General features: G+C 42.2%; 1 protein-coding gene across 3 annotated transcripts in view; it reads right to left on the reverse strand.

Moving 5' to 3' along the window:
• The window catches only part of snrkb (SNF related kinase b), an 86647-nt gene that overhangs the window by 11885 nt on the left and 60234 nt on the right, over positions 1-14528 (reverse strand). For all 3 annotated transcript variants that reach the window (XM_060928249.1, XM_060928250.1, XM_060928251.1), the window contains 2 exons: positions 8640-8837; positions 2172-2288 (listed from right to left, as the gene is read on the reverse strand). In XM_060928249.1, the coding sequence (XP_060784232.1) occupies positions 2172-2288; positions 8640-8837 (315 nt within the window). The remainder of the gene's footprint in view (positions 1-2171; positions 2289-8639; positions 8838-14528) is intronic.

The following is a 14528-nucleotide window of genomic DNA, read 5'->3' on the forward strand; positions in this document are numbered from 1 at the left end:
ATCAGGGGTTTTCAAAGTGTGGGAGAGTCAGCCCCCCCCTCAGAGAGCAAATAAACAACAGCGCCCCACCTCACAATTTTTGTTGCTATACTTAATGTTCCATTCGTATTTTTAAAAAAATGGTTGTTGTACACATTTTAATTTTTTTCTTTTACACATTTTAAACATCTGTGCTTTTTAAAACATCTTTTTTTTACACATTTTAAACATCTCATAGCATCGTTAGCTAGCACCTCTTGGCAGACAACACACTGTGGCAGTGGAGCATCTTCAGATCCAGTCCATGAAAATCCAAACTTTAAATAATCGTGGTCATACTTCCTTCTTTTTTCAGTCCCCCCAGGATTCCGCAGGCCTTTTTTGTGATTGTTGCGGGCTAAAATGTCTGATGTTGCGGGGTTTTTTTCCAAAAAATTGCGATGAAAGTTGCAGTGTTTTTTAGGTTTTTGTTGCGATTACATTGCGGGAGGAAGTGAAAGTTGCGAGAAATTGTTGCGATTTTCTCTTTTTGTGATTAAAATTGAGTGATAAGTTATTACCGAAAAACTATTGATTAAAAAAACAAAGACACTGAGAAATGGTCCTATAAACAACTTTACCAATATAAAAGATTACCAGGACTACAAAAATGCAGAAAAATAGGCTTTACTTATCCAAATGCACCTGTTGGTTCAAAAGTTAAAGTGCAGAGAACCTCACAGCACAACATGAAGTTACCTTAAAATATAATATAAATGCTGCTGCTTTCATGTAAGAAAAAAAACTATTAATACTAGTACTGTGTGCAGGCAGTCTCTCCTGAAGACTAAATTAAACAATAATTATAAACTAATAAAATAAATGGCTCAGGCTTCATAGAAGAAAAAAAAAAACAATTTGAACAGAATCTCACAGTATGATGCTGAAGCTGCCTAAACAATGGAAAATAAAATACCATTTTGGCAAAAATGTTGGCATCCATTAATTTCTTGTATTAAGTAAAAAAATAATGTAAAGTGCACACAGTCCTTCACTGTAAACATAACACACTTTCAGTAACAGAATTTAAGCCGACATAAACACTGACTCGCACATGCTGCTTCTCTTGAACGTATACACGGAAGTAAGGCGGAAGGTAGTTTGTCGACGTCACCTCAAGACGACGCCAACGATTGGTCAAATTTGCGGGAAAGTTGCGGTGATTGGATATAATTGCAACACCGCCCTGAATTCACGGGGATTGGTTGAATCGCAACATCGCGAAATCCTGGAGGGTGTGTTTTTTTGCTTGGCCCAGACTCTGTCTCCTCACTCACTGTAGCTTTAGGTACTAAAAATCGATCTATTTTGTCTCTGGTAAAGGCTAGCTGAAGTTCGCTAAATGTCCGCAATAGTAACCTATTCTGGTTCATGTTTCCTCACGTTGCGCCCCCCCCGAAGAACTCTGGCGCCCCCCAGGGGAGGCGCGCCCCACACTTTGAAAAGCCCTGTGCTAGATGATACAAGCGATTATATTACTGAGCTTATTTTCTCCTTTACTTACTTGTGAGGAGAAGGCCATTGATGGCCTTGAGGAAGCATTATGGAAACATTTAAAAAAAAAAAAAAAAAAAAAAGAGCTGTCTACTAATCTTATATCATCGAGAGATGACAGCGAGTTTGTGACCGCAAATGCAGAATGTGATTCATGGACACAAACACAGCCTTATTCCACCAGCACATGGACCAAAATCCAAACTAACCGCTCCTGTAAATAATCCTGATTTTCTCTCTTCAGGTAAGGGCCACATCTTTGGCCGTCTAAAATCTTTGCAGCCAACAGAAATAAATGTTATGTATTAACATACATGTATTGGTTCTTGGCTCATTTTGTGATTTTTGTACGTATACCACAAGGAAATCAATCACTGAACTTTGACTCCCACTTCTGAAATTTACATAAATTTCTGTCAGTCTCAAACTTGCCAAGTGTGTGCCATAGCCACTGTCAAAACGACAAATGAAGCAAAAAGCATGTGTATGTACTACGTGTGGATATTCTTTGTTAAACAGTATAAATAAATTGTCCTTCACAAATAATGCAGAAGCATGTACAAGTTGTGTTTTGATAAACTGAGTGATTGCCATGATACAAAAAAATAATTATGCAGGCCAGCGTCATGTATTTATGATGGTGTGTGTGTGAGACTCACTGTGTGTGTCTTTGCTCTGGATTGAGACCGTTAGGTTCCTGTTTGTCCCGTAGGATGCGTTCTCCGAGCAGGTAATACGTGGCTGTGATGTGATTATACCGGTCAGCCTCCAAGGCTCTAACAAACACAGAAAATTATTTAAAAAAAAAAAAAAAAAAAAAAAAAAAAACACACATGAATTACAACCCCAGGATGTTATCTGCCTCATTCACGGAATTGCGAAGATGTAATTAATACAGTTTTGCTACAATGGCATAGGACTACAATTGCCATGATAATTTTCAGATTGCAAATGCCATGAATAGTCCGACACTCAACGAACAGTTCATAACTTCATCAAAATAGACTCCGTGTTAAAAATATAATGAATTTCCTGGTTACGCGATTGCATTTAAAAAAAACAAACAAACAAACAAACAACAACCATTCCACACAGTTAGTGATGATACACGGGGCAACTTTTTGGGCAATGTTGCTGGCAACGGGCAACTAGGTGAGACACAGGGCAACTTTTCAGGGCAACTAACAATGGGCAACAACAGTTAGCAACGGCAGTTTACAGTTAGCTAAAAAAAAAAAAAAATCATCGATGTCTTAATTTTTGCTGTGACCATTTAATCAAGCTGTCTGTTGTTTTTTAGAGCTTTGGTGAGGTAAATTCCTCCATATAGAATATTAAAATAACAACTTACCGGCGTAAAAACAGATGAGGAGTCTCTCCATCTCTTCACTCCACTGACACTGAGCGGCCGCCATATTTGTTTGAAATTTCTGATCCGAACCTCACCAGAGGTCACATGACTCGATACTTGCGTTCTGATTGGCTTATCTCAAAAAGTTGCCAGAGATTATCAAAACCATTCAGAAAGAAACAATGTTGCCCAATCTCAATAGAAAAGAGTCAAAACGCAATTGCCCAGCAACATTGCTCGGCAACATTGCCCAAAAAGTTGCCCCGTGTATCATCACCATTATAGAAGCGAGTTATGTATTGTCACAGGGCAGCACGGTGGTGTAGTGGTTAGCAATGTTGCCTCCTGGGTTCGAGCCCAGCAGCCGACGAGAGCCTTTCTGTGCGGAGTTTGCACGTTCTCGCCGTGTCCGCGTGGGTTTCCTCCGGGTGCTCCGGTTTCCCCCACAGTCCAAAGACATGCAGGTTAGGTTAACTGGTGACTCTAAATTGACTGTAGGTGTGAATGTGAGTGTGAATGGTTGTCTGTCTCTATACGGTATGTCAGCTCCGTGATGACCTGGCGACTTGTCCAGGGTGTACCCCGCCTTTCGCCCATAGTCAGCTGGGATAGGCTCCAGCTTGCCTGCGACTCTGTACAGGATAAGCGGCTACAGATAATGGATGGATGGATGGATGATCGATCACACTATCCGGAATCACCTAGATATGGATAGGTTCCTTTTTTGAGTCTGGTTCCTCTCAAGGTTTCTTCATGTCATCTGAGAGAGTTTTTCCTTGCCACCATTGCCTTCTGCATTGCTCATTAGAGATGTCCTTTATAAACTCGTACGTGTAAAATTTATATTTCTGTAAAGCTGCTTTGTGATGTCTCTTGTTAAAAGCAATATACAAATTGAATCGAATTCAGTAGGTTGAATTACGAATAGCAGCAAGTTTACTGCTGATCAGAATTCTTTATCAAAAACGTTTAAAATAAGCCAAGTAAGAAATTGACTGAAATTTGAAATTATTGAGTAAAAGTGAGACATTTTCACAAACTTAGACACAAGCAGGATTGTTTGCAACCCAACTGAATGAATGAACAAATTGTTGTGTCTTATCTGATTTCTATGCATCATGTCAAGCTCATCTTCACATAATAGCGTTTAGTTTAGCTGTCCTGAACCCAAGTTAAAATGTAAAGGTCGGATATAAATCTTGAGTAAAATACTGTATATTATCATTAATAATCGCCTCACAGCAAGAAGGTTCTGGGTTTGAGCCCAGCAGCTGGCGAGGGCCTTTCTGTGTGAAGTTTGCATGTTCTCCCCATGTCTGCGTGGGTTTCCTCCGGGTTTCCCCGACAGTCCAAAGACATGCGGTTAGGTTAATATGGGACGTCCTTGGGCTGAGGTGCCCTTGAGCGAGGCACCTAACTCCCAACTGCTCCCCGGCCGCTGTTAGCATAGCTGCCCGCTGCTCTGGGTGGGTGTGTGTGTGTGTGTGTGTGTGTGTGTTCGTTCACTGCTTCAGATGGGTTAAATGCAGAGAGGAATTTCACAAGCGTGTGATAAAGTTGTTGTTGTTCTAACTGATCAAAAGCTCATCTTTTTCCAACTAGACTTGGAGTGAAATTAAAAAAGGTCAAGCATTTCTCAATTCACTCATTTATGCTCAAGATACAAACAAAGGCCATAAACATTTAATATCCAGGATGTTTCTAATATAAATACAGTACTGTGCAAAAGTATCTCATCTCATTATCTCTAGCCGCTTTATCCTGTTCTACAGGGTCGCAGGCAAGCTGGAGCCTATCCCAGCTGACTACGGGCGAAAGGCGGGGTACACCCTGGACAAGTCGCCAGGTCATCACAGGGCTGACACATAGACACAGACAACCATTCACACTCACATTCACACCTACGCTCAATTTAGAGTCACCAGTTAACCTAACCTGCATGTCTTTGGACTGTGGGGGAAACCGGAGCACCCGGAGGAAACCCATGCGGACACGGGGAGAACATGCAAACTCCACACAGAAAGGCCCTTGCCAGCCCCGGGGCTCGAACCCAGGACCTTCTTGCTGTGAGGCGACAGCGCTAACCACTACACCACCATGCCGCCTGTGCAAAAGTATGAGGCATCCTATTTTTTTTTATACAAACTTTGTTATAGATTTCTATTTTATGACTTCTACATTATCGAGTCAGTACAAAAACAGTTTAGAGTTCCAAATGTTCGTTCGTTTTCCAGCACAAAATTAAATGTTTGTATCTGAGCAGCGTATTACATAAGAAACCCTTTTTTAATCTGAAAAGGAAAACATAATGAAGGCTGCTGGGTTTTGGTGCAAAATGAAGAAGCGAGTGTGACAGTCAAAGTGTCCAGAAGAACTGCGGCTGGTTCTGGAAGATGCTCAGTAAAACCTACAGCTCATTTCCTTATCAAACTGCACTCATTGGACCGGAGACGACTTTTTTTTTTTTTTTTTAAAGCAAAGGGTCGTCTCACACCAAATACTGACTTTGTTTCATTTATTACGGCTTACTGATTACAGTAATTTTTTAATGTTGAAACATTTCATTTCATTATTTTTAAGCCGTTTATATATATTACACACACACACACACACACACACACACACACACACACTACCGTTCAAAAGTTTGGGGTCACTTTGAAATGTCCTTATTTTTGAAAGAAAAGCACTGTTCTTTTCAAAGAAGATCACTTTAAACTAATCAGAAATCCACTCTATACATTGCTAATGTGGTAAATGACTATTCTAGCTGCAAATGTCTGGTTTTTGGTGCAATATCTCCATAGGTGTATAGAGGTAGCCTGGCAAGCCAGACTAAATGTGAATATTTAGTCTGGTCTCGGTCGTAGACATTTCCGAAGCGGGTAGGAGGAACAAACCGCTGTCTTTCAAACTGTCTCTGTGCGTATAGGCCAACGCTCTGACCAATCAGCGCAACAGTGACTGTGACGTAGTCAGAGCGACAGAAAGCAGTGGGGGAGGCCTTGAAATAAATAATTTTTCAAAATGCGTATTAATTAATAAACAGGTTCTAGATATTAAGAAGTTTGGAGATAATGACCACAAGTTTGGAGTCTGTACCACATACACATTTTTTCCAAGTGTTTTTCAAGGGTTTGCTTAAACTGTTTTTGAGAGTTTTTATTTAGTGGTGTTTGGTGAAATAATTTCCCTTAAATTTAAAATAACGGGAAAATAAGAAACAATCAAAAAGTAGTGTTTCAAAGCCGTTTATTAATTCTTCGTACTGCACAAACTAGCCCCATCCTTTTGGCTACGAGCGGAGCCAGCTGGTAGATCAGACTTTTGCCATAGCCGGTCGGCAAAACAGCGAAAACGTCCTTCTTGAAAAGGAATGAGCGGAGAGCCTCTTCCTGCTCATGTTTCAACGAAAACTCCAAGTCTAATTCTTCTAAAACTGATTCCAAAGCGGAGTCAAACGCGCGCTGTTCACTAGCCGTAGCCATCTTTCCTGCTGTGCTTTCTCCAGCATCGCGCAGCTTTGTCGTCACTCCTGCAAAAGCCCGCCCAAAGAATCCAAACAAAAACCTTGCGTTGTGATTGGCGGGCACGATTTGATGCCCGGGGTGTTTTTGTTTATATGGTGCGAGGCTAGACCCATTCGCTAGGCAAAAATATTTTTGGCTGCTAGGCGGGTGGGTCTAGTTTACTAGGCTAGTATAGAGGCCCATTTCCAGCAACTCTCACTCCAGTGTTCTAATGGTACAATGTGTTTGCTCATTGCCTCAGAAGGCTAATGGATGATTAGAAAACCCTTGTACAATCATGTTAGCACAGCTGAAAACAGTTGAGCTCTTTAGAGAAGCTATAAAACTGACCTTCCTTTGAGCAGATTGAGTTTCTGGAGCATCACATTTGTGGGGTCGATTAAATGCTCAAAATGGCCAGAAAAATGTCTTGACTATAGTTTCTATTCATTTTACAACTTATGGTGGGAAATAAAAGTGTGACTTTTCATGGAAAACACAAAATTGTCTGGGTGACCCCAAACTTTTGAACGGTAGTGTGTATATATCTACACACACACACACACACACACACTGTACAGTGGTGCTTGAAAGTTTGTGAACCCTTTAGAATTTTCTATATTTCTGCATAAATATGACCTAAAACATCATCAGATTTTGACACAAGTCCTAAAAGTAGATAAAGAGAACCCAGTTGAACAAATGAGACAAAAATATTATACTTGGTCATTTATTTATTGAGGAAAATGATCCAATATTACATATCTGTTAGTGGCAAAAGTATGTGAACCTTTGCTTTCAATATCTGGTGTGACCCCCTTGTACAGCAATAATTGCAACTACACATTTCTGGTAACTGTTGACCAGTTCTGCACACCGGCTTGGAGGAATTTTAGCCCATTCCTCCGTACAGAACAGCTTCAGCTCTGGGATGTTGGTGGGTTTCCTCACATGAACTGCTCGCTTCAGGTCCTTCCACAACATTTCCATTGGATTAAGGTCAGGACTTTGACTTGGCCATTCCAAAACATTACCTTTATTCTTCTTGAACCATTCTTTGGTAGAAAGACTTGTGTGCTTAGGGTCATTGTCTTGCTGCATGACCCACCTTTTCTTGAGATTCAGTTCATGGACAGATGTCCTGACATTTTCCTTTAGAATTCGCTGGTATAATTCAGAATTCATTGTTCCATCAATGATGGTAAGCCACCCTGGTCCAGATGCAGCAAAACAGGCCCAAACCATGATACTACCACCACCATGTTTCACAGATGGGATAAGGTTCTTATGCTGGAATGCAGTGTTTTCCTTTCTCCAAACATAACACTCCTCATTTAAACCAAAAAGTTCTAGTTTGGTCTCATCCATCCACAAAACATTTTTCCAATAGCCTTCTGGCTTGTCCATGTGATCTTTAGCAAACCAGATGAGCAGCAATGTTCTTTTTGGAGAGCACTGGATTTCTCCTTGCAACCCTGCCATGCACACCATTGTTGTTCAGTGTTCTCCTGATGGTGAACTCATGAACATTAGCCAATGTGAGAGAGGCCTTCAGTTGCTTAGAAGTTACCGTGCGGTCCTTTGTGACCTTGCCAACTATTACATGCCTTGCTCTTGGAGTGATCTTTGTTGGTCAACCACTCCTGGGGAGGGTAACAATGGTCTTGAATTTCCTCCATTTGTACACAATCTGTCCGATTGTGGATTGGTGGAGTCCAAACTCTTTAGAGACGGTTTTGTAACCTTTTCCAGCCTGATGAGCATCAACAACGCTTTTTCTGAGGTCCTCAGAAATCTCTTTTGTTCGTGCCATGATACACTTCCCCAAACATGTGTTGTGAAGATCAGACTTTGATAGATCTCTGTTCTTTAAATAAAACAGGGTGCCCACTCACACCTGATTGTCATCCCATTGATTGAAAACACCTGACTCGAATTTCACCTTCAAATTAACTGCTAATCCTAGAGGTTCACATACTTTTGCCACTCACAGATATGTAATATTGGATCATTTTTCTCAATAAATAAGTGACCAAGTATAATATTTTTGTCTCATTTGTTTAACTGGGTTCTCTTTATCTACTTTTAGGACTTGTGTGAAAATCTGATGATGTTTTAGGTCATATTTATGCAGAAATATAGAAAATTCTAAAGGGTTCACAAACTTTCAAGCACCACTGTACATACACACACTTCAGATGGCATTAGTCTTAGAATACAGATTACAGCAATATGGTAGTACATACAGTAACTGACACTCTACTCACTCCTGTATGGTGTCTCTGTCAGCAATGTTCCCGGAGCTCATGGCCTGCAGGATGAGCTCGTGCTCCTGAGGAGAGAGGCTGCAATGAGGGGAGACGGGTGATGGAGACGCATCGACACCCTGCAGCCACGGATGAGACTCGATCTCCAGCAGAGGGGCTCGCTTAGACGGATCTCTCTGCAGCATCCGTGAGATCAGACTAAAAGTGGCAGAAGCAGCGAGATATAATTAGAACAACGGAGCAAGTTAATATGCTTATTATGAGGCTGTGACTGTGAACGAGTTCATTGTTATCGTTTTATTATATGATTGACATGGTTGACAATTGCTTTGGCAACAGTGTATTTAGAGCAACCGTGTCCATGAAGCACTGGGACTGATGTGTATTAGAAGGTGGGTCTGAGAAAAAGACAGCAAGGGAAAGAGAGTGAGAGAGGAGGAAAAAAAATGATTAGAAAGAAAGAGTGATGGCAGGAAAGTGCAGATTGTGTGAAAGAAAAAAGAGGAAGACAAGCAGAAGATTAAAAAAGGAGGGGAGACAGAAGAAAATGTTATTTCCGCTTATTCGAGCAGAACAAGTAAATAAAAAAACATCTTCAGAAACAACTTTGATAATCTCTCTCTCTCTCTCTCTCACTTCCATGTCCCCGTCTGACTCACTTTTCCCCTCTCACTGGTCTGATAAATATTCATAGTCTCACTGACGGGCGCTGATATTTGCATATGCACATCTGGCTGTGAAGCGAACGAAACAAAGTGGTTATCTCGCGTCTTGTTAATATTCATGAGCACCTGCAGAGTGCGGTGATAGAAATCGAGGGAACGGAAAAGATGAGCTCTGACCAAGCAAAAACGGGAGTGCGCGTGCACGTGATCCTTTATCCACCCTTCGTATTTTATTACAGTATGGACCAGCTCAGAACCAGCATGCAATCAGCACAGCCAGTAGAGGGAGCCATAGCACTGTGTGCACGAGATGTTTTAATATCTTTATGGGTACCACATCTGGGGACATTTGATCTTGAGGGACCAGTGTGTTCCCAGTGATTAATTTGTATAATTAGACCAGATGTTCCTGTCTTCTCAGCTCCCCTAAATTGGCAACCGCATGCAAGAACTCTTTCCCAATCAATACTCATCTGATCTTGGCTCTTTGGCAGAAATGTGCACAAAGGTCTTACCGATTCCAGTTTTGCCGTTCAAACATGACACATGCATCCCAGAACTATGTATTAGCTAATCCTACTCTGGTACAAACAAACCAAGATGAATTCTTAGATGTGCAATTAATTATGGTTTGCGTTCTTGTTCAAGACCTGCATTGTGCTGGGAGCGTAAAAGACAGTGGCGTGCACAGATAGACACGAGGAGGTGCTCAAGCACCTGCCCCTCTGCCCTCTGTCCAAAAAAGTGCCCTTTTAAATTTTTTTTTACAGTTTACTGAGGGGGCAGCACGGTGGTGTAGTGGTTAGCGCTGTCGCCTCGCAGCAAGAAGGTCCGGGTTCGAGCCCCGTGGCCGGCGAGGGCCTTTCTGTGCGGAGTTTGCATGTTCTCCCCGTGTCCGCGTGGGTTTCCTCCGGGTGCTCCGGTTTCTCTCACAGTCCAAAGACATGCAGGTTAGGTTAACTGGTGACTCTAAATTGACCGTAGGTGTGAATGTGAATGGTTGTCTGTGTCTATGTGTCAGCCCTGTGATGACCTGGCGACTTGTCCAGGGTGTACCCCGCCTTTCGCCCGTAGTCAGCTGGGATAGGCTCCAGCTTGCCTGCGACCCTGTAGAAGGATAAAGCGGCTACAGATAATGAGATGAGTTTACTGAGGCCAATGTCGACATGATCTTTTAGAAAAGCCGCGGCATTAAAAGCGTGTGTGAAAAATAATGTCCCGATGTGTGCCTCCTCCGCACACACACCGGACCTCTGTCTCTCTTGCTCTGTCACGTGAACAAGCGTGCAGTGCATTCAATGTGAGGTTGCAGCAGCATAGCGTCCTGGAAGCCACGGCCTTGTCATAGCGCAGACAACACATCGGGCAGTCAGTCAGCTCTTCCCCTGCCCCACCAGCCAGGTAACACATGAATCGAGTGAAAATGTATTGTTTGCCCTCTAAGCCCAAGCTGTAATTATTTTGTCGTGAAGTAGCCCGTCGCATACAGAAACAACTGCACATGGCAGCCTTTGCCAGCTTATTTGCTCCCTTTCCATATGGAGAAACAAACTGAACAACATTTTAAATGTAGCCTAAACCATTGAGGCAACCCCACTCTCCATCAATTCCGACCTGTTTTTATAACATGATTAAGAATATCACGTTATGCTAGTATGCACGCCGTGATGCAAATAAAGGAGAGCTCCGTTGAGCCCATTGAGTGTGTATATTTCGTTACATATTTTAAGATGATCTCACGGAAATCTGTGAATAAACACAGTCTCGAGACTCAAGTCAGTGACGGGAAGATCAGACTTTCAGACTTTATCAGACTTTTTAAAGATGGAACTACAGAAAAATACCCAAAACTTTGATATGATTATGAACACAAGAGGAGGGTTAAATCTCAGACTTTTATAATAAGGTGTTCCACATGCGCAAAAAAGTGCCCCCCCCCAAAATGTCTGTGCACGCCACTGCCAGCAGAGCAGATCAGAAAATACGTCCGAGCCATACAAAATATTTTTCAATTCAGGACGATTGAGCGAGTGCTGAGTTTCCCAAAAGCATCGTAGCACAAAGATCGTTAAATGGTAGAGCGAGCAGCACAATGAGCTCTCTCTCTCTCTCTCTCTCTCCCCTAGTTAAGATGCTCTTAGCGTTAAGAAGCTTTTGGGAAACCCACCCCAGGCCTTTTTCTTCCAGATCGCACGTCGGTGCAAATAATTAGCTACATTTCTTTTTGGCCTTCATCTGCTTTAGCCTATGAGGGTGATGCAGAAAAATAATAATAAAAACACAAATATTTGCTACAATTAATTAATTGTCATCACAGTACTGATCTTCCCTGCTGAGATGGAAGTCTTTAGACCCTTAACAATCCCGTTCATGTTAGTATTTATGTTTCTCTATTCTAATAACAGCCCATCTGTGTAAGGGCCTCTGCATGCTCTTGCGACAAGGCTTTCGCAGATAGCTTTTCGCAGACAGTTGTAATTTATCGTTGAGCGGGGAGTAATAGGCGGGCGCGATGTTATTCACCAGCACAACGCAAGGGGGCGCGAAGTCGCGAAATCGCTAGGAGTAGTTGGTGGGTGTGGTTAGTGGAGTGTTTATCCTCCGGTTACTTATAATGACTAGAACTGGAGTCGTATAGATGTACGTACTTCCTCACTTCCTCGATCAACCGCTCTTCGTGCTGCTCCATCTTCGCTCGTGTTTTTAAAAATGGCGGTCGTGAAAACAAACCAAACCGGGAAAGTAGGGAAGCGGAAGTGCGTGTACAGCGGATGTAGAGTGGACCAATCAGAGCCCTCTTGTCTGCGACGCTGTCTGCGAGGCTGTCTGCGGTGGTCACAATTTTTGGGAGGTGCGCGCAGAGAGTCTGCGAAGGTGGGGGGGTTACGCAGACGCTATCTGCGACGCCATCTGCGAGGACTAGGTTGTCAGCATAAATTGGCCTTAACACTACACCACTAGCTTTATTGTTAAATAAGGTATTAACCTTATCTTATGGTACGGTTAGCTATCTAGCTATTTACATTTAGCGAAGTCCAGTGACAGCTCCTGGTCGTAACTTTTTTAGTAAATATTGCATGCGAAAATGTATGTACCGTAGTAATCCTTTTCAATCTGGTACAGGCATACGATAGCCGTGTGACTTTGTTTGAAAATCCTGTTTTACTTCTCTCTACTTCATAATAATAATCATCCAAAATCCTAAACCATTAACACAGAGTAAGCATTCATTTCTTACACCAAGCACCAGCATTTCACCAATATTCAAATTCTAGCATCATTATCTGTGCCCTAGTTACACCACAAAACATCCTCGTCACATGTTTTATTCAATGATCGTGCTCTCGTTTTACAAAAAGCAACATTAGATCTGTAACATACTTGATCTGAAAGGAAACCGGCCGTTAAGAGATAAAAAGAGAAGGGAAAAAAAACCCAGTAAGAAGATCAGTGAGGCAGAAATATCCCCACTTGAGCATCAGCGCTCCCTGAGGAGAGCGCCGTTCTTACTGAGTGCCGTTCTTACTTACACGAGAAACATTTTCCCATTAAAGGACTTTTTGAGACGGGGTAGATCATGTGACCTAGTCACTATGTTTGGCTGTGCGGTTCATCCCAGATGTCACACAACCCCACACAGCCTCAAGCCCAGATTTCGGAGGTACAATCGGTTGATTCAGATCCATTCTGTACTCGGAGAGCCGTGTTCGAGAGAGTGTTCTCTCCATAAACAACGCGGCCGTATAGAACTGCAACAGCACGACTTCAGACAAGCCCCTTCACTGAATTCGTGGCTTTGAAGCTTTGACCTGAAGAGGAAGTGGGTTCAAATACGGATCGGCTATAATTAATTTCAGGGAACATTTTAGTCAAAAATAATTAACCAATGAACGTGTCTCTAAATTTGTTTGGGGTCTGAAGTTCTTCTCTAGTTTACCTTTGAGTTCCAAGGCTAATTAACAATTATTATTATATTAACAATTAGAATAACAATTACAGTTGGCTATCAGCCATGTATGACGAGATTGAGCGGAATAACATTCTATCCACATTCACTGGATTTTGAGAAATGGAGCATTTTTTTATTTTTTGCAAATTCGATAAATAAAAAACTTTATACAAAACGTCCGACAAAATCATTTCCGCTTTGGTGCCGAGGTACAGAATAGATTTAAGCCATGTACACACGTAGCCGGGTATTTTTAAAACCGAACATTTTCCCCCCCTCCGTTTATAAAAATGTTTTATCCACACCACCTCGTCTTCGAAAAAAATCCCTTCCACACATAACTGAACATCTGCGTTTTCAATCACATTCATAAGCATTCCAAACCTGTAGATGGCATTATTTCCCCAAATCCTCCCCCCTAATCACATCGCCTGTGCTCTTGGAGCAGTAGTTGGGCTTCTAAAATTAAACATGTAAATAGCACCTGCACAATAATTAACGCTTTCAAGGCACTACTCCGATCCATTACTCTTTAGCTAGCCGCACACTACGCCGATTTTCAACGTACCGAGCCAACTGAAGTCGCGAGTCAGGCGTAAAGACTAGTTTTCGATGGTACCGACTCATCTCACAGCCGATTCGAAAAACTAATCGGGAGCCGGACTGATCGGCGAGAGTCGCTAGCAATAGCCAATCATATCTTTCGCATATAACACGTGACATCATTAAACACAATTTCTAGCGCGAGAAATACGTGTTGGTAGCACCTAATGCAGGTATATACTGTAATTCCATAGACTGAAGCTTTATCCATAGACACAGTGGGCTGGAAAGCCACTCTGCTCAAGTTGTGTGGCTGAATTCCAAATCGCTTTAACTCCCCTATATAAGTGCACTATTTAAGGTTGGAAATAATAGCTCATGCAGCCTAGATAGTGCGCTACATATTCCGTGTTGTGTCATTTGTAATTCAGCCTGTAGCATCTTCAAGTGTTGGATTTAACAGTAACTATATCCCCAATCACAAAGCTATTAAGTTGTCACGTGTCGCTTCAATCGCGACTGCACTCGTCAACAGTCGGGGGATATGTGCGTGCCCTGTCGGGAGTCGGCTCTGAAATGGGTCGGTTCGGTACCGTGTGGATCGCCATAGTGTGCGGCTAGCTTAAGTCCATGCTTAATCTGGCTTCTGCAGTAAACAAAGGTCGCACGTTTGACGTCAGGGCAGATTTGTTGTCATTTTTTTGGCGCAGATTGTGATGTTCTAAAACGCAA

Source organism: Neoarius graeffei, chromosome 8 (genome assembly GCF_027579695.1).
Source record: "Neoarius graeffei isolate fNeoGra1 chromosome 8, fNeoGra1.pri, whole genome shotgun sequence".
Classification (NCBI taxonomy): Eukaryota; Metazoa; Chordata; class Actinopteri; order Siluriformes; family Ariidae; genus Neoarius; species Neoarius graeffei.